This window comes from Neophocaena asiaeorientalis, unplaced genomic scaffold (genome assembly GCF_003031525.2).
Source record: "Neophocaena asiaeorientalis asiaeorientalis breed wild unplaced genomic scaffold, Neophocaena_asiaeorientalis_V1.1 scaffold419, whole genome shotgun sequence".
Classification (NCBI taxonomy): domain Eukaryota; kingdom Metazoa; phylum Chordata; class Mammalia; order Artiodactyla; family Phocoenidae; genus Neophocaena; species Neophocaena asiaeorientalis.
Window position 1 is genome coordinate 106,965 of NW_020171793.1, and position 27,153 is coordinate 134,117.

Consider the following 27,153-nt stretch of genomic DNA (forward strand, 5'->3'; position numbering starts at 1 on the left):
TTTAAAATAAAGATTATTTCAAGAGACAGAAAAGGGCACTACATGATAATCAAGGGGTCAATCCAATAGGGAGATATAACGATTGTAAATATTTATGCACCCAACATAGGAGCACCACAATACATAAGTCAAATGCTAACAGCCATTAAAGGGGAAATTGACAGCAACACAATAATAGTAGGGTACTTTAACACCCCACTTTCACCAATGGACAGATCATCCAAAACAAAATAAAAAAGGGAACACAGACTTTAAATGACACATTATACAAGATGAATTTAATTGATATTTATGGGATATTCCATCCAAAAACAACAAAATACACTTTCTTCTCAAGTGCTCATGGAACATTCTCCAGAATAGATCATATCTTGGGTCACAAATCAAGCCTTGGTAAACTTAAGAAAACTGAAATCGTATCAAGTATATTTTCCGACCAGAAAACTATGAGACTAGATATCAATTACAGGAAAAAAATTGTAAAAAATACAAACACATGGGGGCTAAACAATTCGTACTAAGTAACCAAGAGATCACTGACAAAAATCAAAGAAGAAATCAAAAGATACCTAGAAACAAATGACAATGAAAACACCATGATCCAAAACCTATGGGATGCAGCAAAAGCAGTTCTAAGAGAGAAGTTGATAGCTATACAAGCCTACCTCAAGAAAAATCTCAAATAAACAACCTGACCTTACACCAAAAGCAATTTGAGAAAGAACAAACAAAACCCAAATTTAGCAGAAGGAAAGAAATCATAAATATCAGATCAGAAATGAAGGAAACAATACCAAAGATCAATAAAACTAAAAGCTGGTTCTTTGAGAAGATATGCAAAATTGTTAAACCATTAGCCAGACTCATCAAGAAAAACAGGGAGAAGACTCAAATCAACAGAATTAGAAATGAAAAGGAGAAGTAACAACTGACACTGCAGAAATACAAAGGATCATGAGAGATTACTACAAGCAACTATATGCCAATAAAATGGACAAAAATCGACAACTTCTTAGAAAAGCACAACCTTCCAAGACAGAACCAGGAAGAAATAGAAAGTATAAACAGAACAAGCATTGAAATTGAAACTGTGATTAAAAATCTTCCAACAAACAAAAGCCCAGGATCAGATGGCTTCACAGGCAAATTCTATTAAACATTTAGAGAAAAGCTAACACCAAACCCTCTCAAACTCTTCCAAAATACTGCAGAGGGAGAAGCACTCCCAAACTTATTCTACAAGGCCACCATCACCCTGATACCAAAACCAGACAAAGATGTCACAAAGAAAGAAAACTACAGGCCAATATCACTGATGAACACAGATGCAAAAATCCTTAACAAAATACTAGCAAACAGAATCTAGCAGCACATTAAAAGGATCATACACCATGATCAAGCGAGTTTTATCCCAGGAATGCAAGGATTCTTCAATATATACAAATCAATCAATGTAATAAACCATATTAACAAATTCAAAGAGAAAAACCATATGATCATCTCAATAGATTCAGAAAAAGCTTTTGACAAAATTCAATACCTATTTATGATAAAAACCCTCCAGAAAGTAGGCACAGAGGGAACCTACCTCAACACAATAAAGGCCATATATGACAAACCCAGAGCCAACATCATTCTCCATGGTGAAAAACTGAAACCATTTCTTCTAAGATCAGGAACAAGACAAGGTTGCCCAGTCTCACCACTATTATTCAACATTGTTTTGGAAGTTTTAGCCACAGCAATCAGGGAAGAAAGAGAAATAAAAAGAATCCAAATTGGAAAAGAAGAAGTAAAACTGTCACTGTTACAGATGACATGACACTATACATAGAGAATCCTAAAGATGCTACAAGAAAACTACTAGAGCCAATCAGTGAATTTGGTAGAGTAGCAAAATACAATATTAATGCACAGAAATCTCTTGCATTCCTATACACTAACAACGAAAAATCTGAAAGAGAAATTAAGGAAACACTCCCATTACCACTGCAACAAAAAGAATAAAATACCTAGGAATAAACCTACCTAAGCAGACAAAAGACCTGTATGCAGAGAACTATAAGACACTGATGAAAGAAATTAAAGATGATACAAACAGATGGAGAGATGCACCATGTTTTTAAATGGGAAGAATCAACACTGTGAAAGTGACTATACTACCCAAAGCAAACTACAGATTCAATGCAATCCCTATCAAACTAAAAATGGCATTTTTCACAGAACTAGAACAAAAAATTTCACAATTTGTATGGAAACAGAAAAGACCCCAAAGAGCTAATGCAATCTTAAGAAAAACAGAGCTGGAGGAATCAGCCTCCCTGACTTCAAAGTATGCTACAGAACTACAGTAATCAAGACAGTATGGTACTGGTACAGAGAAATATAGATCAATGGAACAGGATACAATGCCCAGAGATAAACCCATGCACACATGGTCACCTCAGCTTTGACAAAGTAGGCAAGAATATGCGATGGAGAAAAGACAGTCTCTTCAATAAATCGTGCTGGGAAAACTGGACAACTACATGGAAAAGAATGCAATTTGAACACTTCCTACCACCATACACAAAAATAAACTCAAAACGGATCAAAGACCTAAATATAAGGCCAGATGCTATAAAACTCTTAGAGGAAAACAGGCAGAACACTCTATGACATAAATCACAGCAAGATCCTTTTTGACCTACCTCCTAGAGTAATGGAAATAAAAACAAAAATAAACAAATGGGACCTAAGAAAACTTAAAAGCCTTTGCACAGCAAAGGAAACCATAAACAAGATGAAAAGACAACCCTCAGAATGGGAGAAAATATTTGCAAATGAAGCAACTGACAAAGGATTAATCTCCAAAATGTACAAGCAGTTCATGCAGCTCAATATCTAAAAAACAATGCAATCCAAAAATGGGCAGAACACCTAAACAGACATTTCTTCAAAGATATACAGATTGCCAACAAACACATGAACGGATGCTCAACATCATTAATCATTAGAGAAATGCAAATCAAAACCACAATGAGGTGGGGCTTCCCTGGTGGCACAGTGGTTGAGAGTCCGCCTGCCGATGCAGGGGACACGGGTTCGTGCCCTGGTCCGGGAAGATCCCACATGCCGCGGAGTGGCTGGGCCGGTGAGCCATGGCCACTGAGCCTGCTCGTCCGGGGCCTGTGTTCCGCAATGGAAGAGGCCACAACAGTGAGAGGCCCGCGTACCGGAAAAAAAAAAAAGAATTAAAAATCACACTATGTTCTTGAACACAATGCAGCTAGGAATCAGTAACATAAGAAAATTTGCAAAATTCATAAATATGAACATTATTCAACATACTCCTAAATAGCCATGTGTCAAAAAAGAAATCACAAAGAAAGTTACAAAACTTTCAGATGAAGGAAAAGGAAAACACAGCATATCAAAGCTTGTTAAATGCAGCTAAAGCAGTGCTTAGAGAGAAACTTACAGCTGTAAATGCCTGATTATTACAGAAGATCTGATATCAACAATCTAACTTTTCCCTGTAAGAAACTAGAAAAGAGAAAACTAAACACAAAGCAAGAAAAAGGAAACAGTAGATTAAAGCAGAAATAAATGCAATACAGAAAAGCAACACAGAAAATCAACAAAATCAAGTTGATATTTATGAAAATATGAAAAAATTGACAAATCTTTGGAAAACCAAAAAAAAATAGAGGAAGACTTAAATTGCTAAAATCAGAAATGAAAGAAAGGTTATAAGGCAGTACTTGGACATGTGTAAGCCAATAAATTGGATTAACTGGATGAAAGAGACAAATTCCTAGGAATCTACTAAGGCTGAATCATAAAGAAGCAGAACATATGAACAGATCTAGAACTAATAAAGAGATTGAATCAGTGATCAAAAACCTCCTGACAAAGAAAAGCCCTGAACCTGATGGCTTCACTTTAAAGCAAACATTTAAAGAACACCAATCCCTCTCAAACTCTTCTCACAACTGACCACATTTTATCAACATTCTCTATGAAAACAGCATTACCTTATAAAGCCAGACAAAGACCCTACCAGAAAAGACAACTAGAGACTAATTTTCCTTATGCTGTTGATGCAACAGTCCTTAACAATACGCCAGCAAACCAAATGCAGCAGTATATGAAAAGGGTTATACACCATGACCAAGTGAGATTTATTTGTGGAATGTTAAAAATAGTTCACGTATAAAAATCAACCAATGGAATACACCACATTAAAATGAAGGGGGGAGAAAACCCACATGCTCCACCTCAACTGATGCAGAAAAAGCATTTGAGAAAATTAACACCCTTTTATGATTAAAAAAAAAAAGTTCCAAAAAACTAGCATTGAAGGAAATTATCTTATCTCAATATAATAAAGGCCACATATGAAAAATCCACACCTAATGTCAAAATAGTCAATGGCTGAAAAAACTTTTCCTCTAAGACCAGGAAGAAGAAAAAGATGCCCGCTTTCACAGTTTCTACTCAACACAGTAGTGGAAGTTCTAGACAGACTAATTAGGGAAAAAAAGAAATAAAAGACATCCAAACTGGAAAGGAAGAAGTAAAATTATTTGTTTGAGGATATCATGATCTTACATGGAATCTCAAGGAATCCTGAATAGCCAAAACAATCTTGAAAAAGAAGAACAAAACTGTAGTTCTCACACTTCCTGATTTCAAAACATAGTACAAAGCTAATCAAAACAGTATGGTACTGGCATAAAGACAGACATATAGACCTAAGGAGTATAATAGAATCCAGAAATGAACACTTGCATAATGGTCAAATCATTTGCAACAAGGGTGCTAAGGCCATTTAATGGAGAAAGGACAGTCTCTTCAACAAACGTGCTGGGGAAGTTGGATATTCACATGTAGACCTTTTCTACCTTACATCATGCACAAAAAATTAGCTCAGAATGGATTAAAGCCCTGAACATAAGAGCTAAAACTATAAAACTCTTAGATGACAACACAGGGGAAAAGCTTCATGACACTGGACTTGGCAACGATTTATTGGATATAACACCAAAAGAAAAAGCAACAAAATAAAAAAATAGATAAATTGGACTTGATCAAAATAGAAAGCTTTTGTGCATTAAAGGACATTACCAACAGAGTGAAAAGGCAATAGAAGAAAACATTTGCAAATCACATATCTGATAAGAAATTAACATAGAGTATAGTTTTTAAACGTCCTACAACTCAAGGACAAAAAAAAAAAATTGGGCAAAGAACAAATAAATACATGAAAAGACGCTGAACATCACTAAGCATTAGGGAAATGAAAATCAAAAGCAAAATGAGATATTACCTGTGCTCATTAGGATGGCCATGACTAAAAAAAAAATTAAAACCAGAAAAAACAAATGTTGACAAAGACTTAGAGAAACTGGAACCCTGGTGCACCGTTAATGGGAATGTAATATGCTACAACCACTGTGAAAAACAGTATGAGGTTCCTAAAAAAAAATTAAAAATAGAATTACCTAGAGGTCCAGCAATTCTGCTTTTGGGTATATACCCAAAAGAATTGAATGCAGGGTCTCCAAGAGGTATCTACACCCACGTTCACAGCAGCATTATTCCCAACAGCCAAAAGGTAGAAGCCACCCAAGTGTCCATTGGTGGAGAATGTATGAACAAAATATGGTATATGCATGCAAGGGAATAGTTTTCAGCAGTACAAAAGACAGGACATTCTGACATGTTACAACACAGATAAACCTTGAAGACAATATGCTAAGTGAAATAAGCCAGTCATAAAAGGACAGTTGCTGTATAATTCAATTTATACGAGGTACCTAGAGTAGTCAGACTCACAGAGATAGATTGTAAATGGTGGTTGCCAGGGGCTGGGAGGAGAGGGAATTGGGGAGTTATAGTTTAATGGGTACCGAATTCAGTTTGGGATAATGAAAAGTTCTGGAGATGGACAATGGTAATGGTTGCACAACAATTTTAATATACTTAAATGCCACTGAACTATGAACTTAAAAATGTCTAAGATGATAAATTTTATGTTATGTATATATTGCTACACTAAAAAACAAGTAACTCAAAGCAGATCATAGACCCCAAAATTAGGTCCCTTAGTTTCATGATGAGTTTGTATACACAACACTATTGTCACCATCCATGCAAGAAAAAGTTATGTTGGACTCCATTACAGTTAAAAACTCGTGTTTAACAAAGAGTTAAACTTTTGTGCGTATATAATACATATAACAAGCAAATATAAAGAAGAACCAAACAGAGACAAAGAATACAATAAGTGAAATGAAAAATACACTAGAAGGAATCAACAACAAACTGAATGATACAAGGGAATGGATCAGCAAGCTGGAAGACAGTAGAAATCACTGTAGCAGAACAGACAAAAGGAAAAAAAAGAAAGGAGGACAGCCTAAGAGACCTTTAGAACAACATCAAGCATACTACATTTGCATTATAGGGGTCCCAGAAGGAGAAGAGAGAGAAAACATATTTTAAGACATAATAGCTGAACATTTCCTTAACTGGGGAAAGGAAACACAGACCTCCAGGTCCAGGAATCACAGACATCCCAAACAGGATCAACCCAAAGAGAACAACACCAAGATAAACAGTAATTAAAATGGCAAAAATAAAAGCTAAAGAGAGAATAAAAGCAACAAGTTACATTCAAGGGAATTCCCATGAATATCAGATGACTTTTCAGCATAAACTCAGCAGACCAGAAGGGAGGGACATGATATTTAAAGTGATGAAAGGGGTAAACCTACAACAAAGAATTTCATTCAGATTTGATGGAGAGATCAAAGGTTTCACAGACAAGCAAGCTAAGAGTTCAGCACCATCAAACCAACTTTACAAGAAATGTTAAAAGGAACTTTTCTAAGCGGAAAAAAAAAAGAAAAGGGCCACAACTAGAAACATGAAAATTATAAAAGGAAAAATCTCATTGGTAAAGGCAAATATACAGTAAAGGTAATAAATCAGCCATGTATAAAGCTAGTAGGGAAAGTGTAAAGAAAGAAGTAGCAAAATCATCTATATCTGCAATAAGCAGTTAAGGGATACGCAAAACAAAAAGATGTAAAATAGAATGTCAAAAACAGTAAATGTGGGGTGGCAAGACTAAAAATGTAGGGTTGTTAAAATGCACTTGAACTTAAGAGACCACAAGGGATCAATCCTAAAGACCAAAAGCCAACATATTGAGAAGAGTGAAGCTTATGAATGTAATGAGCCCACCAGGTCCTTGGTGATATTAAACTGCTAAGCTAAGCACACTATTCCTGGATTTCTTATGTACAATAATAAATCTCTTTATCAAATACATTATTATGTCATGCACAACGTTAAAATGAAATATTTGAGTTTGATATTTTAAGGAACCAAGTCTATAACTATGTAAACTGTTGGCTCCATCATACTTCTGGACAGAAAAAAAAATTATTTTAAAATACATTCTAATTGAAAATTGGTACTCCATAGTTGGAAAGTATTGCCACAAGATTCAGTCAGTCATCTCTGCTTTACTATAAAAGACATGTAGGAAAAGTATGTTTCACTATTAGCCCTCAATATTTTAATAATTCATACTTATGGTACTTTCTGCTTATATCATATATACCTGGTTAGTAAAATGCTCCATCAAAAATAAATTTTTTATTAGAAAGCTTTTAAATATAAACACGAGGAGAACACAAATGGTTTTAAAAAGCAAATAAATGACTATACCTAAAGGCTTTGCTTTTCTTCCTCCTACCTAATAATATTGGAATGCAAGTCAGAAAAACAATTTTACTGCTTATTTCTCCAGATGAAATGACTTTTTTGCAAAACTTTAAAAAAATTGTCAGTCTCGGGCTTTCCTGGTGGCGCAGTGGTTGAGAGTTCACCTGCCGATGCAGGGGACACAGGTTCGTGCCCCGGCCCGGGAGGATCCCACATACCGCAGAGCGGCTGGACCCGTGAGCCATGGCCGCTAAGCCTGCGCGTCTGGAGCCTGTGCTCCACAACGGGAGAGGCCACAACAGTGAGAGGCCCACGTACAGCAAAAAAAAAAAAAAATTTGTCAGTCTCACATTAAATAGTTGAATAAATGACATGGCTATCATGTAAGATAGACCAAGCGTTCATTAAATATTTGTAAAAGAACTGCTTTTCCCTCACTCAAGTTTTCAAACTTAATTTATCAACTACCAACGAACTTAAAGCAAACTAAGATCCCAAGAACTGTCTTTGTAAATATTCCTATTTCTATCAACATTCTTTAACAATAAAAATATTCAACTCCAGGGCGTTCCCTGGTGGTCCTGTGGTTAGGACTTGGCGCTTTCACTGCCGTGGCCTGGGTTCAATCCCTAGTCTGGGAATTAAGATCCCACAAGCTATGTGGCGCAGCCCAAAAAAAAAAAAAAAAATTCAACTCCAAGGGATCAATTCATTCAACACATATTTGTTGAGCTCTACTGTATGTCAGCTAGATGCTGGGAACAATGGCAGCAATAGAAGAAACTATCTCGGCTCCCACTTCATGAAATGTAAAATTTTAAATGGAAATAAACACTCTGAAGGACAAGGACACAGGTCAGGGACAGTCTATTACAAAGGATTCTGAGATACACACAGGCAAAAATTATCCTTTTACAGCAGCAGCAATAGACACCATGCCAAGCCCTGATCAAAGCACATTACTATCATTTTATCCTCACTACAATCTTTTGACACAGGAACTATTATTATCCCCACTTTATAGATGACAAAACTCAGATGCACAGAGCTTAAGTACTTGCCTGATTCAAGTGATTAGTAAGTGGCAAAGCTGGTGTTACATCCAGGGAGTCACATACCTCCAGAGTATGTGCTACTAACCACTTGTATTACTTACAATGCCTTTCTTAGAGAGCCCGAATTTCTCCACAAATAGAATCAGCACATACGTATGGTAGGTAGCCTGGACTGCAGCAACCTGAGTTAAGTGGTAAGGAGTCTCAGGCAAAGTAAAGCACAGACCTTTACTTACCCACCTATCCCTTACCCACACTAAGAAGTCTGGCCTGGATAGTGTGTATCAAGGCAAAGGACAATCTTCACCAACCCACCTGCTTTCTCAACATGACCTAAAGAGTTCAGATGAACTAGGACATCTGGCTTTTGTCAATCAGGTCATCTGCTGCCAACTGGAAAAAGATAAGGTTGAAAGCTACTCCCTTTGTCCCCCACATAACCCCCAACTCAAGGATCACAGCACACAGTAAACACCAGCGACTTGTCGACATAGAAGCAAGAGAGAGTCTATCATATATACCAACTGAATAAAACTGAAAGCCCACAAAGAAATCCATATATCTATGTCCAACTGATTTTTGCCAACAGTGCCAAACCCATTCAATCAATAAGCAAAGAACAGTCTCTCCAACAAATGATGCTAAGACAACTCAATTTCCACATGTAAAGAATGAAGGTGGAACCCTACCTCACACCACACACAAAAATTAACTCAAAACAGATGAATGAACTAAGCTAAAAGCCATAAAACTCCTAGAAGAAAACACAGAGATAAATCTTAGATTTAGTAATGGATTCTTAGACATGACTCCAAAATGACAAGCAACAAAAGAAACAACATATATCGAGCTTCAACAAAATTACAAACTTTTAAAATAAACCAAAGACCTATGGGGAGGGATAAATTAGGAGTTTGGGATTAGCGGGGAAAAAAAATAGACCTAAACATAAGACCTAAAACTCTAAAACTCTTAGATGACAACATAGGGGAAAAGCTTCACAACATTAGATTTGACAATGATTTCTTGGCAATGACACCAAAACACACAGGCAACAAAAGTAAAAATAGATAAACTGGACTTTATAAAAATTTAAAACTTGTGCATCAACGGACAGAATCAACAGAGTGAAAAGGCAACCTATGGAGAAAATATCTGCAAAACATGTATCTGATAAGGAGTTAATCCAAATAATCCAATTCAAAATGGGCAAAGGACTTGAATATACATTTCTCTAATGAAAATATACAAATGGCCAAACAAGCATATGAGAAGATGTTCAACATGCTAATCATTAGGAAAATGCAAAATCAAAATGAGATATCACTTCATACACATCAGGATGGCTACTATCCACAACAAAAACAAAACAGAAAATGACAAGTGTTGGGCTTCCCTGGTGGCACAGTGGTTAAGAATCCTCCTGCCAATGCAGGGGACATGGGTTCGAGCTCTGGTCCAGGAAGATCCCACATGCCGTGGAGCAACTAAGCCCATGCACCACAACTACTGAAGCCCACGTGCCTAGAGCCCGTGCTCCGCAACAGGAGAGGCCACCGCAGTGAGAGGCCCACACACTGCAATGAAGAGTAGCCCCTGCTCGCCACAAGTGGAGAAGGCCCATGGGCAGCAACAAAGACCCAATGCAGTCAAAAATAAATAAATAAAATAAATAAATTTATTAAAAAAAAAAGTTAATTGTATTCTGTATTGTAAAAAAAAAAAGAAAGAAAGAAAATGACAAGTGTTGATGAGGAGTTTCTCCACCTGAGAAACTAGAACCCTTGTGCACCGTTGGTGGGAATGTAAAATGGTGCAGCCACTATGGGAAACAGTAAAATGGTTCCTTAAAAAATTAAAAATAGGGCTTCCCTGGTGGCGCAGTGGTTGAGAGTCCGCCTGCCGATGCAGGGGACACGGGTTCATGCTCCAGCTCGGGAGGATCCCGCATGCTGCGGAGCGGCTGGGCCCGTGAGCCATGGCCGCTGAGCCTGCGCGTCCGGAGCCTGTGCTCCACAACGGGAGAGGCCACAACAGTGAGAGGCCTGCGTACTGCCAAAAATAAATAAATAAATAAAAATAGAATTATCCAATGATCTAGCAATTCCACTTCTGGGTAGATATGCAAAGGAACTGAAAGTTGGATCTCAAAGAAATATTGGGTTGGCAAAAAAGTCCATTCAGGTTTTTCCATAATATGTTAACATTTTGGTCAACCCAATATTTGTACATTCATGTTCAGTGGCATTATTCACAATAGCCAAAAGATAGAAACAACCTAAGTGCTCATCAAAAGATAAACAGAAAATGTGGCACATACAGAAAATGGAATATTATTCAGCCTTAAAGGAAGAAAAGGCCTTCCCTGGTGGCACAGTGGTTAAGAATCCACCTGCCAACACAGGGGACATGGGTTCGAGCCCTGGTCCAAGAAGATCCCACATGCCGTGGAGCAACTAAGCCCATGTACCACAACTACTGAGTCTGCACTCTACAGCTTGTGTGCCACAACTACTGAATACCGCGTGCCTAGAGCCCGTGCTCTGCAACAAGAGAAGTCACAGTAATGAGAAGCCATGCACCGCAAAGAAGAGTAGCCCCCACTTGCCTCAACTAAAGAAAGCCCGTGAGCAGAAATGAGGACCCAACGCAGCCAAAAGCGCGGAGCAACAAGGACCTGACAGAGCCAAAAATAAATAAATAATTTATTTTTTTTTAAAAAATGGAAATCCTGACACATGCCATACATGCCTTCAACAATCTTGAAGACAACATGTCTTGAGGACATTATGCTAAGTGAAATAAGCCAGTCAGAAAACGACAAATTATGTATATGACTCCACTTATATGAAGTATCTAGAGTAGTCAATACTCAGAAACTGAAGGCAGAATGGTGGTTACCAGGAGCTGGAGTAAATGGGAAGTTGCTCTTTAATGGATATAGAGTTTCAGTTTTAGAAGATGAAAAAGTTCTGGAGATTGGTTGCACAACAATGTGAATATACTTAACACTACTGAACTAAACACATAAAAATAATTAAATTGTAAATTTTGTTACAATTTACAATTTTGTATATCACAATTTAAATTTTTTCTTAAATCAACTGTATTTCTATATATTGGCAACAAACAGTTGTGAATTTAAAATTTCTTAATAATTTACATTTATATTACATTTACATGTTCAATAGCACCTAAAACGTGTGATATAGGGAAAATGTGACAAATGACCCAAAAGACCTGTTGAAACTTACAAAGCACAGTTGAAAGAAATTAAAGATCTAAAATAAATGGAGAAATACCTCATTTATGGATCAGAAGACTATACTGTTTTCAATTCTTCCTAAACTGATCTTCTGGATCAACAAAAGCCCAATGAAAATATCAGCAGGCTTTTTTGTAGAAATTGACAAGCTGATTCTATAATTCTAAAATGCAAAGGACCCAGAATAGCCAAAACAGTTTTAAAAGAGAAGAACAAGGTTGTAGGACAAACTCTATTCGTTCCAAATCTTACTATGAATCTCCAGTAATAGCGATTGAATGGTACTGATGTAAAGATAAACAGATCAATGAAACAAAATAAAGAATCCAGAATAGACTGACACATACATGGATAACTGAATTTTGACAAAGGTGCAAAGGCAATTCAGTGAATAAGTCTTTTCAACAGAAGAGGCAACAATTCACGTTACCATATGCAAAAAAAGAAATGCCACTGATACTGTACACCATATAAAAAACTAATTCAAAATGGGTCATAAACCTAATTGTAAAATTTTAAAAAATTCTAAAAATATAAAAGGAAATTATTTTGATACTGAGTTAGGATTTCTTGGATATGAAACCAAAAACACAATCCCTAAAGAGCATATTGATAAAATTAAATTTCATGAAAACTTCTGCTGAGAAGAAAATATTTGCAAACATATATCTGATAAAAGACTTACAACCCCAATATATAAAGAACTCTTAAAACTCAATTATAAGATAATAAACGACCCAACAACAACAAATAAGTAGGCAAAAGATGCGAACAGACACTTCACCAAGAGGATATACAAATGGCAAGTAAGCTTATGGAAAGATGTTGAACATAATTAGCCATAGGGAGATGCAAAATAAAAGCATGGTAAGATACCACTACAGACCTACTAGAAGGGCTAAAATTGACTGACCAAGTGTTGATGAGGATGTAGATGAACTCTCATAGTGCTAGTGCCAATGCAAAATTAAAATTTAAAAATTTTCAAAACAGCTGGGCAGTTTCTTAAAAAGTTAAACAATACACCTACTATATGATCCAGCCATTCCACTTATTTACTTAAAAGAAAATAAAGTATACTCCATACAAAGACTGGTTCATGAACGCTCATCGCCGCTTTATTTGTAACCGCCAAAAACTGGTGATAAACCAAATGTTCACCAAGGGATGAATGGATAAACAAACTGATACATCCATACAACTGAACACTACTCAGCAACAAAAAGAATGCACTACTGATTTATACAACATGAATAAATCTCAAAATAATTTATCTGAGTTGAAAAAAGCCAGACCAAAAAGAATATATTCTGTATGAGCCCATTTATATAAAACTTTAAAAAATTAAAACTAATATATAGTAACAGAAAGTAGATAAATGCTTGCCTGGGAAGGTGGAGGTGGATAGAAGATGTACAAATGGGCACAAGGAAACTTTTAGGGGTGATGGATATGTTCACTATGTTGATTGCAGTAACGATTTCACAAGTGTCAAAACACAAATCTGTACACTGTAAACATATATAGTTTTTATAATTACATTTCAATAAAGCTGTTTTTAAAAGACAAGCAAATACAAAGCTACATATAAAAAAGTCAGGCATCTAGATAGGAAATTGACCAAACTTCACAAATATGATGTTTTTTGCAGGGTTAAAAACTCTTATTTTTTATAATTGATTACAGATACTAAGGACAAATTTCTCTTCCAATTTTCATATAACAATGCCCTTGCTACACCACAACCTCTTTCCCCAGGGCACATCTCAGATTTCATAAACCACTTGTGAAGGTTCTATGAGACACTACACTAGAAGGAGGGAGAGAGGGAAGGAAGGAAAGAGAAAGAAGGGGGAAAGGAGAGAGAAAACACCAGCAAGAAGGAGAATGAGGAATAAAAAGACGCTTCCATAGTGTAATAAAGCATGTTTATCTCACCTGTATAGCTAACATCATCCTTGACAGTGGAAAAAGTATATATTCCTGTTATGCAGAGAAGGCTGTGCACTTTTACAATTACTACTGAACATTTTCCTGGATATAGTTCATATAATACAGAAATAAGACATGAAATTAATGCCACTTGAAAAATTCGTGAATATTTATCCAGAAGACCCTAAAGAATATTTTTTAAAGATAAGGTAAAAATTACCAATGTCAGCAATAAAAAAAAAATAGACTAAAGATCCTACAGTAATTAAAAAGAGCCTAAGAGGCTGTTAGGAACAACTTTATGCCAATTAATTTGAAATTTTAGATGAAGTGGACAAATTCCTAGGAAAATACAACTTACTAAAATTGACAGAAAGAAACAGAAAATCAAACGGAAAATCTACATTGTTCTAGAACTACATTAGCCAAAAAAACTGAAGAACCATAAAGTTCTACAACTGTATTACCATCTTACACAAACTCTTCAGAGAATAAAACAGAACTCTCCAATCTGTTTTATAAGTCCAACCAAAACTTATATAAAAGCAACAAGCTAATTTCATTGATAAGCATAATTACTGGTTTAAACTAGACTAATTTACTTCTCTAACATACATTCATTTTAGACTATTTTAGATTAAAGGACTATTTTAGATTAAAAGATACACAGCTGTAGTTCCTGTCTTCAAAGACTTAATCTAGTAAGAAAACCAGTGGGAAAGGATGCTCAGATATCCTAAGAAGCAAGTTTTACAAAATCCTACCTATACTAGGCCTAAGAACAACATAACAGCAGCAACAACGTCTGTGTTCTGATAAAGGCTTGAAAGTTGACTAGAGATCTGCATAATTCTTAATATGAAATATAAATGTTTCTGCTATGAAAGCACAATGCATTTACTTTTATAAATTGCGATAGATCAACTGCTCACAAATACTTTTCATTTCTTTTATCTGCTATAATTTACTTAACAGAGTTTGGTTGTGCTAATGTCCAGTACTATTTTATTACTAAAATGATCATACTGATTCCTAACAGTGTTAAGAATTGAAAGCTAATTAAAAAAAAAAAATTCCCCTAAAATGTCCCTAGGTCCGCTCTCACTTTTTTTTTTTGGCCGTGCCACCCGTGGGATGTGGGATCTTAGTTCCCTGACCAGGGATGGAACCCGTGCCCCGCTGCAGTGGAAGCATGGAGTCTTAACCACTGGACCACCAGGGAAATCCCCTCTTTCACCTTTTTACAAACGAAACATATCTAGTCATTTTAGCCTTTTTTGGGAGGTAACAAGCTGCTCTTGAGTACTATTTCCATTTTGCCTATAAAGTATATAATACTCTTGTCCTTATAAATCAAAATTAGTCTTTACAGGAGCCCCTCTGAAACGGTCTGAGGAAAATCAACTAAAAACACATCAAATGTCACCAGAATGGCATTGATCCTGAGAGGCCCTACATCAGAGATCTTAACTGGTATCTAAGTACTGGCTTTTTGGAGTCAATGAACATTCTGAAATACAGAGTATGCTAAACTCAGTTGTGTTTTCTTTGCAGAAAATCCTTAATTCTCTTCAGATGCTCAAAGGTAAATGATTCCAAAAGGATATGCATTCAATGATAATGCAAATAATTCTGACACAACATTTCAAGGTGTATGTACATGCACAATTGGGAAGGGATAGAGCAAAGAAAGGACAATAAAACAAGAACTTATTTACTATACAAAACTCCCTTTTCTAGATTGCAATCATCTCTTTGAATAAATATGTGATTCCCTCTATTATTCAGGTCAATACATCTCTTTGCCAAACAAGGTAGAAAAAAGTTTCAGCTGATTCCCTGTATGTGGGCAGTCTTGCTTGTGCTTATTAGTAGCTCGAAACTGAAACCATGGATACACTAGAATCAAGCTATAAGGAAATTCCAACACATTAAAATGAAGTCAAGTCTTGGAGGCCAAAGAATGTAGCACCTGGAAGCAATACTAGAAAGAAACTGCAAACAGGAAAGATGTATAATTTGGGGGTACTGGCATATGACACGAACATATATGATTAAAGACATTCACTACTTTCCCAGGCAACACACATTACAAAAAGCACCAGTGGCTGAACCCTGCTACCTACCCATGCTATAGTCATCTAAGTAGAGCAAGCACTAAAACTCACTGTCAGAATTCACTGCAATTTATCAATACTGACTAGACACACCTTAAGAGGTAAGGAAAGACTGGACAGGAATCTGTGCCTAAATTAGCATCAACTCACAGGGAAAGCAATCAGGGAATAAACTGTCTCAGTTTCTTTGAGTACACATTCCTCAAAAATCCCTGTTCTAAGCATATAAAATCAGCAACTTTAACTTTTAGGTTGGGGTCTAGTTCCTCTATAGATTAGTAAATGGGAGAGAACTGAATGCTTTTTATCAGACAAGGATCACCATACATTCTGAGCAATCATTCATGCTTAAAATATTGAGAAATAATAACACTAAAAGCTAATATTTATTGAGGACTTACCAGGTGCCAGGTTGTAGTAACCCTCACAATTCTCTGAGGTAAACACTATCATTAATGTGGAGAGGTTATATAACTTGCCCAAAGTTATACAGGTAATAAAAAGTGGGAACTGGGATTCCAAGCATGCTCACCTAATCACTATGCTTTAATGCTTCAACCTGCCAGGTTATTTTTTTTACCCTATAAGCCAAAGAGAGCCAATGAAAATATTTAAGGACAGCAGTAATGATCATATTTACACGTTAGATTACACTAATCAATACTGTGGAGAGCAGCATGATGATGAAGTAAGCAAGGGTCTCAAGAGATAGTCAAAATCTAGGTCAAAAATGCTAAGGAACTGAACCACAGGAATGCAGAAAGGATAAAAAACCTAAAATCTTTACCTGGTAAACTTAGCTAGACTTATTAACTTATTGGATGAAGGGATGGGAAAGGATGGAGTCTACCTCTCAGGTTACTAGCTTGGCCACTGGTAATTATGGTCTATCAATTCAAAGACAGGAGGAGGAACTGGCAGTTTCGTTTCCCTTAGTCGGCAGGAAGATAAGTCTGCATTTTATGTAATCAAAAACAAAACGAGAAAAACCAATACTATAGAATTTCCCTCCTCCTACCAAAAACACTTTCCCACTTTCCAGAAATCTTATCTTCGAAATGAAGAACTCCTAATTTTTTTTTCTCAAAAATAAGAAGGCACTTGGGCAGGAAGGGGCCTTCAACATCATTTAGCATTCTTTAAAAGCAAATTAAATCTGAAGCCGACTGCATATAATTTAATTTCCCTAAAATTTCTATTTTCTTTGGGAAAAGTCTCCTTGGCATTAGTTTCTATTCATTGTACTGTTTCTATATTCCCTGTCCTAAACAGAGCAAAAAAGAAAAAAATATATCTTTGAGAAATGACACTCTATGCTTAGAATTCCAACGTCAGACACTTAAGCGCCACTGACAGCCTGTTCTGCTGAATCCAGGCCAATTAAACCACTGCTTCGGAAGCCATCTGAATCTCACGTGAAACTGTTAAAAGAGATTAGCCTGAATACGCTCTACAGTTGGGCCCTGGGATAGGCAGCTTCCTCTGAAAGCCTGCTCACCAACCGCTTCTGCGACCGCCTAGAGAACCATGAAGGAACAGGAAGGCGCTGCCCAGCCTCCACCGCCAGCTTCCCGGTCCAGGGCCCAATGCCGGTTCTAAAGGTTCTCCATACATCTTCTAAGTAGGCTCAAACCAGAAAGTGCACCATGAAAATAGTATCCACTGTCACGTGTATGGAGAACTCTGAAAGAACCAAATTACTTATATTCACGGTCCCACGTCGGGTGTCTTTTGAATCAATAACCAAGTCGCCTACATTTTTGTCTAGCGATGAGCAGCGCTAGGAAAGCCTAGCAGTAATGAATTCGGCTGGCTGACACGGAAAAGGACAGGCTTTCCGACAGCCAGAGCCCCTCGAGCCGACGCGGAGGATCAGTGTATCCTCATCCCCAGGCGACCCAGGCCCCAGCCCCGCATCAGGCGTCCCCGGACTCCGGCCGCGACGCCGCCCAACCTCCCCTGGCTTGGGGCTTCGGGCTGAGTAAAGCGTCCGAACTCCGAGCCCGCGCTCACCGAACTGCCGCTCGCGGCCCGCGCGCCCGCGCGCTTCTCCAGCATGGCTCCCGCCTCGGGCTCCGACGCCGCCTTCACCTCCCTCTCCAGTGGAGATTCCGCGTTCATGCCGCTGCCATGCCCGCGCCGGCTGGGGGTGTTCCGGGACTACAGCTACGCCGCAAATGCGGCGGCTGGGCCCGCGCTCTCATGGGCTCCGCGGCCCAAAGCGGCCTGCGGTTCAGGCGGCGGCGCCAGTGGCGACTCCGAGGGCTGTGAGCGCTGCCGAGGCCGGAGCAGCAAGAGAAACGAGGCGAGAAGAGCAGCTAAAAGCGGGCACAAGCCACAGCCACGAACAGAACTCAACTCAGAAAGCTGCCAACAGCGTCTCCAGCGGCCGAGGTAACCCCGCTCCGCTTCCCCACAAGCCGGCGAGGGGCAGGAAGCCCCGCCCCGGATCTCAGCTCCCGCCACAAGTTCGTCGTCTGCGCCCAAAGCCTCAACAGCGCCCGCCCACCCCAGGCCCCGCCTCCACGTTTCCGGGGCCACCTTGGCGTCAGGACTCCGCAGCACGCCGGAAATGCGTCATCTCCCAAGGCCCCCAAGAGTAGTTTCTTTTTCTGGGACAGAACCGGATCTGGGGAGCTGAGGGTGTAAGGTGCTGGGGGTTTTGTTAGTGACTGCACTTCTGGTCTTGGTTTGGTTCCCCCAACAAGTATATGGATGGGCACTTTCAGACACGGATACAGAGCCCCGGGATCTGGAATCCCGAACTGGGGAAGTGCCGTATGCTATAACTACGATATTCTGTTCCTCTTCAAAGTCTATAAAGAAGCTGACAGAGAGCTTACCTGGGCTGTGGGATTCATAGGAAGGACAGTCTTAGGAAACATACAGGTTCCTGTTCCAATCCAGAGCTACTTGATGGTACCAACACGGTGTATATTAACTGATTACTCAAAATCTCAGATCATGTTTGGGTAAAGTGCTGATGTACAGAAATCAGCTAACACTAACTGTGGCTCTATAAATGTTATGATTACTGGCTGGAAAGGACCTTGTGAGATATTACTTCCTACTTTGCAGATGCCAACCTAAGCTCCAAAAGTAAAGTGGCTTGGCTAGTTAAAGAGTTAATGGGATAGATAGGACCTGCTCCACGAATTTGGGGAACAAATATAGTCAGAATATTTTTTATTAGGTGTTTGAGAATTCGATGCCTATTTGAAAGAAGACAAACACTGAAACTCTGAAGAACTTATGTCTTCCTCCTTATTAAAGAGACCCAGGTGGACTTAATTGAAGAATGGAGTAAGTCCAGTCATTTCACTATTGATTTGCATCTTGTATTATTGTTGTTGTTTTAAATGGGTCTTGTACAATCCTAAAGATTTTTGTTTGATTTGCTATTGTGTATCCATTGGCTTAGGTCCCTTCCAGGGCTTGAGTCCATAGCACTTGGTGTACTGAGTTATAGCTTCATTTACACTCACTGATCAGACATTGCTTCCCAAAGCATATTGATGTCCAAAATCAGTTTATCCTGAAAGAACATAGAAATTCTTGTATTGAGCTCAGTTCATCTACATAGACTGCCCCTTCTATCAGGGACTTTACTGCTACTTATCCTTGACTGAAGCCTTTTTAGTCGGCACTAGGAAACTGACAGGATTTCAGAAGCCACCAGCCTTGAATTGTGAGTAGGAAATTCCCCCAACGATACCTCAGACCAGTTTTCCCCTATCCTATTCTTAAATATAGCCAGAAAAGAGGATATGTTAAATAGGCCCAATCCATTTATGGACAGCTGTCATATTTTGGAATTATGTCCTTTTTATTAAGCCAAAAACTATTTCATCCATACTTTGATTCTGGTTCTGCCTTCTATATCTGTACAAACATGTCTAATTCCATTTGTTTGAAATGCCAAGATGAACTTGTCATCTTTCTTGATTATATTCTGAATACATACCAGTTTGTGAAAATCCCAATTAAAATGCATTGCCAGAGGGCTTCCCTGGTGGCGCAGTGGTTGAGAGTCCGCCTGCCGATGCAGGGGACACGGGTTCGTGCCCCAGTCCGGGAAGATCCCACATGCCGCGGAGCGGCTGGGCCCGTGAGCCATGGCCGCTGAGCCTGCGCGTCCGGAGCCTGTGCTCCGCAACGGGAGAGGCCACAGCAGTGAGAGGCCCGCATACTGGAAAAAAAAAAAAAAAAAAATGCATTGCCAGAAATGTAACACTGGAAGTAATATTTGATGATGGCACTGTGAGGTCTGGTCCCTTGATTTGCAGAGTCATAAAAGTAAATTTTAGGAGATGAATTATTTATTGCATTGTGTTGATAGTTATACCATAGGAATTAAATAGACCCTTATTCTTACCTTCTAATTAATTCTGCACTAATCAATGTCAAAGACCTGGGATTCCACATAATTTAATTCAACATCCTAGGCTCTAGGAAAATAATGGCACTCACTGAAGGATACGTGTGTTATGGTATCTGGAAAATTGGATATCCATATGCAATCCATGAAATTGGACCCTTGTCTTAACACCGTACATCACTCAAAGTGGATGAAATTCTCAAACATAAGACCTGAAACTCTAAAACTACTGAAAGAAAACAGGGAAAAAATCTGACTGGACAAATATTTTTTTGATATGACACCAAAAGCACAGGCTACAAAGCAAAATTAGACAAGTGAGATTGCATATAAAGCTTTTGTACAGCAAAGGAAATAATCAACAAAATGAAAAAGCAACCTACTGAATGGGAGAAAATATTTTCAAATTATATACCCAATAAGGGGTTAATATCTAAAATATATATGGAACTCATGCAACTTAATAGCAAATAGATAAATAAATAGCCTGATTAAAACATGGGCAAGGGCTTCCCTGGTGGCACAGTAGTTGAGAGTCCGCCTGCCGATGCAGGGGACATGGGTTCGTGCCCAGGTCTGGGAAGATCCCACGTCCCGCGGAGCGGCTGGGTCCGTGAGCCATGGCCGCTGAGCCTGCGCGTCCAGAACCTGTGCTCCGCAAAGGGAGAGGCCACAACAGTGAGAGGCCCACGTACCGCAAAAAACAAACAAAAAGAAACCACATGGGCAAAAGACCTAAATAGACATTTCTCAAAAGAAGACGTGCAAATGACCAACAGGTATATGAAAAGATGCTCAACTTCACTAATCATCAAGGAAATGCAAATCAAAACCACAGTGAGATACCACCTCAAATCTGTTAGAATGGCTGTTATAAAAAAGACAAAAAATAACAAGTGTTGCAAGAATTTTGATAAAAGTGAACATGTGTACACTGCTGGTGGGAATGTAATTGGTACAGACAATGTGGAAAACAGTATAGAGCTTCTCCCCAAAAGTAAAAAAACAAAATTACCATATGATCCAGTAATCCCACTTCTGGGTATATATCCAGAAGAAATAAAATCAGAATCTCAAAGAGATATCTGCACTCCCATGTTTATTGCAGGATTATTCACAGTTGGCAAGATATGGAAACAACATAAATATTTATCTTCAGATGATTGTTTAAAGAAAATGTGATATATATATATGTATATTGCAATATTATATAATTCATCATTTTAAACGATGTAAATATGGCCATTTGTGACAACATGGATGAGCCTGGAGGACATTATGCTAAATGAAATAAGCCAAATACAGAAAGACAAGTATTGCATGATGTCACTTACATGTGGAATCTAAAATAGCCAAACTCCTAGAAGCAGTGGAGTAGAATGGTGGTTTCCAGGGGTTTGAGGAAGAGAGAAATGGGAGATGTTTGTCAATGAGTATATAATTTCAGTTATGCAAAATAAGTTCTGAAGACCTAATGTACAGCAGTGTGACTGTCATTATCAGTACTGTATTGTGTTCTTGAAATTTGCTAAGAGGGTTGATCCTAAGTGTTCTCATTACAAAAAGAAAAACGAAAGAAAATGGCAACTGTGAAGCGATAGATATGTTAATAGCTTGGTTGGAGTGACTATTTCATAGTCTATATGAATATCAAAACATCAACTGAACACCATAAATTTTTTCAATTTTTATTCATTATACCTCAATAAAGCTGGAGCAATAATTAATAAAAAATAATTTAATAAACATTTTAATTAAGAAAAGGAAAAGCTGTTAAACTCATGGTATGGTTTATTACAGTGAAAGGATGCAGATTGAAATCAGAAAAGTTAAAGGGCACATAGGGCAGAGTCCAGGAGAGACCATGCAACAAGTTTCCAGTTGTCTTCTCTGAGTGGAGGCTATGGATATCATTTAATTACCCCAGCAATGATGTGTGACAATATGCATGAAGCCCAGGAAGCTTACCTAAGCCTTGGTATCCAAGGTGTTTATTGGGGGTCAGTCACATAGCATGGAGCACCAAGTGACTGACCTTAGGTACTCAGTCCCCAGCCCCTCCAGGGATGATATTGATACCAAGTGGCCCAAAGACCCCATCATAAATCACATTGTTAGCATAAGCTTCCTAGCATACTCCAAGGCCCCAGGTAAACAAAGCCATTATTATCAGGCTTATAGGGAAATTCCAAGGGCTTAGAGGTTATCTCCCAGAAGACAGTCACGGGCCAAACCTTTGTTTCTTGGGGTGTTTTTTCATCTATATTGGAGTATAATTGCTTTACAAGGGTGTGTTAGTTTCTGCCTTATAACAAAGTGAATCAGCTATGCATATACATATATCCCCATATCTCTTCCCTCTTGCGTCTCCCTTGCCCCACCATCCCACCCCTCTAGGTGGTCGCAAAGCACCCAGCTGAACTCCCTGTGCTATGCGGCTGCTTCCCACTAGCTATCGGTTTTACATATGGTAGTGTATCTATGTCCATGCCACTCTCTCACTTTGTCTCAGCTTAACTTTCCCCTCCCCATGTCCTCAAGTCCATTCTCTAGTAGGTCTGTGTCTTTGTTTCCATCCTGCCCCTAGATTCATGACCTTTTTTTTTAGATTCCATATAAATGTGTTAGCGTACGGTATTTGTTTTTCTCTTTCTGACTTACTTCACTCTGTATAACAAATTCTAGGTCCATCCACATCACTACAAATAACTCAATTTCGTTTCTTTTTATGGCTGAGTAATATTCCATTGTATCAAGATGTGCCACATCTTGATCCATTCATCTGCCGATGGACACTTAGGTTGCTACCATGTCCTGGCTATTGTAAATAGAGCTACAGTGAACATTGTGGTACATGACTCTTTTTGAATTATGGTTTTCTCAGGGTATATGCCCAGTAGTGGGATTGCCGGGTCGTATGATAGCTCTATTTTTAGGTTTTCAAGGAACCTCCATACTGTCCTGCACAGTGGCTATATCAATGTACATTCCCACCAACAGTGCAAGAGGGTTCCATTTTCTCCAAACCCTCTCCAGCATTTTTGATGATGGCCATTCTGACTGGTGTGAGATGATATCTCATTGTAGTTTTGATTTGCATTTCTCTAATGATTAATGATGTTGAGCATTCTTTCATGTGTTTGTTGGCAATCTATATATCTTCTTTGGAGAAATGTCTATTTAGGTATTCTGCCCATTTTTCGATTGGGTTGTTTGTTTTTTTGATATTGAGCTGCATGAGCTGCTTGTATGTTTTGGAGATTAATCCTTTGTCAGTAGCTTCATTTGCAAATATTTTCTCCCATGCTGAGGGTTGTCTTTTTGACTTCTTTATTGTTTCCTTTTCTGTGCAAAGCTTTTAAGTTTCATTAGGTCCCATTTGTTTATTTTTGTTTTTATTTCCATTACTCTAGGAGGTGGGTCAAAAAGGATCTTGCTGTGATTTATGTCATAGAGTGTTCTGTCTCTGTTTTCCGCTAAGAATTTTATAATGTCTGGCCTTACATTTAGGTCTTCAATCCATTTTGACTTTATTTTGTGTATGGTGTTAGGGAGTGTTCTAATTTCATTCTTTTAGATGTAACTGTCCAGTTTTCCCAGCACCACTTATTGAAGAGGCTCTCTTTGCTCCACTGTATATTCTTGCCTCCTTTATCAATGATAAGGTGGCCATATGTGCATGGGTTTATCTCTGGGCTTTCATTCCTGTTCCATTGATCTATATTTCTGTTTTTGTGCCACTACCATGCTGTCTTGATTACTGTAGCATTGTAGTATAGTTGGAAGTCAGGGAGGCTGATTCCTCCAGCTCCTTCTCAAGATTGCTTTGGCTATTCGGGGTCTTTTGTGTTTCCATACAAATTGTGAACTATTTTGTTCTATGAAAAATGCCAGTGGTAGTTTGATAGGTATTGCATTTAATCTGCAGATTGTCTTGGGTAGTATAGTCATTTTCACAATGTTGATTCTCCCAATCCAAGAACATGGTATATCTCTCCATCTATTTGTATCATCTTTAATTTCTTTCATCAGTGTCTTATAGTTTTCTGCATACAAGTCTTTTGTCTCCTTAGTAGGTTTATTCCTAGGTATTTTATTCTTTTTCTTGCAAAGGTAAATGCAAGTCTTTCCTTAATTTCACTTTCAGATTTTTCATCATTAGTGTATAGGAATACTAGAGATTTCTGTGCATTAATTTTCTATCCTGCTACTTTACCAAGTTCATTGATTAGCTCTAGTAGTTTTCTGGTAGCATCTTTAGGATTCGCTATGTAGAGTATCATGTCATCTGCAAACAGTGGCAGCTTTACTTCTTCTTTTCCAATTTGGATTCCTTTTGTTTCTTTTTCTTCTCTGATTGCTGTGGCTAAAACTTCCAAAACAATGTAAATAATAGTGGTGAGAGTGGGCAACCTTGTCTTGTTCCTTATCTTAGTGGAAATGGTTTTAGTTTTTCACCATTGAGGACAATGTTGATTGTGGGTTTGTCATATGTGGCCTTTATTATGTTGAGGTAGGTTCCCTCTAATGCCTACTGTCTGGAGGGTTTTTTTTTTTGTCATAAATGCATGTTGAATATTTTTCTTTTTTGTGTGGTACACGAGCCTCTCACAATTTCAGTTTTGTTAAATTTACCAAGGCTTGATTTGTGACCCAAGATATGATCTATCCTAGAGAATGTTACATGAGCACTTGAGAAGAATGTGTACTCTGTTGTTTTTTGATGTAATGTCCTGTAAATGGCAATTAAGTCCATCTTGTTTAATGTATCATTTAAAGCTTGTGTTTCCTTATTTATTTTCATTTTGGATGGTCTGTCCATTTGTGAAAGTATGGTGTTAAAGTTCCCTACTATGATTTTGTTACTGTCGATTTCCCCTTTTATAGGTGTTACTATTTGCCTTATGTATTGAGGTGCTCCTATCTTGGGTGCATAAATATTTACAATTGTTATATCTTTTTCTTGGATTGATCCCTTAATCATTGTGTAGTGTCCTTCTTTGTTTCTTGTAATAGTCTTTGTTTTAAAGTACATTGTGTCTGATATGAGAATTGCTACTCCAATTCTTTTGATTTCCATTTGCATGGAATATTTTTTTACATCCCCTCACTTTCAGTCTGTATGTGTCCCTAGGTCTGACGTGGGTCACCTGTAGACAGCGTATATTGTTTTTGTATCCATTCAGCCAGTCTATGTCTTTCAGCTGGAGCATTTAATCCATTTACATTTAAGGTAATTATTGATATGTATGTTCCTATTGCCATTTTCTTAATTGTTTTGTGTTTGTTATTGTAGGTCTTTTCCTTCTCTTGTTTTTCCTGCCTAGAGCAGTTCCCTTAGCATTTGTTGTTAAGCTGGATTGGTGGTGCTGAATTGTCTTAGCTTTTGCTTGTCTGTAAAGGTTTTCATTTCTCTGTCAAATCTGAATGAGATCCTTGCTGGGTAGAGTAATCTTGGTTTTAGGTTTTTCTCCTTCATCACTTTAAATATGTCCTGCCAGTCCCTTCTGCCTTACAGAGTTTCTGCTGAAAGATCACCTGTTAACCTTATGGGGATTCCCGGGTGTGTTATTTATTTTTTTTCCCTTGCTGCTTTTAATATTTTTTCTTTGTATTTAATTTTTGATACTTTGATTAATATGTGTCTTGGCATGTTTCTCCTTGGATTTATCCTGTATGGGGCTCTGTGCTTCCTGGACTTCGTTAACTATTTCCCTTCCCACATTAGGCAAGTTTTCAACTATGATCTCTTCAAATATTTTCTCAGCCCCTTTCTTTTTCTCTTCTTCTTCTGGGACCCCTATAATGCGAATGTTGGTGCATTTAATGTTGTCCCAGAGGTATCAAGACTGTCCTCAATTCTTTTCATTCTTTTTTCTTTATTCTGCTCTGCAGTAGTTATTTCCACTATTTCATCTTCCAGGTCACTTACCCGTTCTGCCTCAGTTATTCTGCTATTGATCCCTTCTAGAGAATTTTTAATTTCATTTATTGTGTTGTTCATCACTGTTTCTTTGCACTTTAGTTCTTCTAGTTCCTTGTTAAACGTTTCTTGTATTTTGTCCATTCTATTTCCAAGATTTTGGATCATCTTTACTATCATTATTCTGAATTCTTTTTCAGGTAGACTGCCTATCCCCTCTTCATTTGTTAGATCTGGTGGGTTTTTGCCTTGCTCCTTCATCCGCTGTGTGTTTCTCTGTCATCTCAGTTTGCTTAACTTACTGCATTTGGGGTCTGCTTTTCACAGGCTGCAGGTTCGTAGTTCCCATTGTATTTGGTGTCTGTCCCCAGTGGCTAAGGTTGGTTCAGTGGGTTGTGTTGGCTTCCTGGTAGAGGGGACTAGTGCCTGTGTTCTGGTGGATGAGGCTGGATCTTGCCTTTCCAGTGGACAGGTCCACTTCTTGTGGTAGCTTTTGGGGTGTCTGTGTCCTTATTATGATTTTAGGCAGCCTCTGTGCTAATGGATTGGGTTGTGTTCCTGTCTTGCTAGTTGTTTGTCATAGGGTGTCCAGTACTGTAGCTTGCTGGTCGTTGAGTGGAGCTGAGTCTTGGCACTGAGATGGAGATATCTGGAAGATTTTCACCGTTTGATATTATGTGGAGCTGGGAGGTCTCTTGTGGACCAGTGTCTTGAACTTGGCTCTCCCACCTCAGAGAGTCAGCCCTGACACCTGGCTGGAGTAC

The 27,153-nt window shown here is 38.2% G+C and overlaps 1 protein-coding gene across 2 annotated transcripts in view; it reads right to left on the reverse strand.

The window, feature by feature from the left end:
* The window catches only part of SLC71A2 (solute carrier family 71 member 2), an 83,862-nt gene extending 65,356 nt beyond the window's left edge, over positions 1 to 18,506 (reverse strand). For both annotated transcript variants that reach the window (XM_024737415.1, XM_024737507.1), the window contains exon 1: positions 18,102 to 18,506. In XM_024737415.1, the coding sequence (XP_024593183.1) occupies positions 18,102 to 18,209 (108 nt within the window). In that variant the 5' untranslated portion in view covers positions 18,210 to 18,506. The remainder of the gene's footprint in view (positions 1 to 18,101) is intronic.
* Positions 18,507 to 27,153: the final 8,647 nt, after the last annotated feature.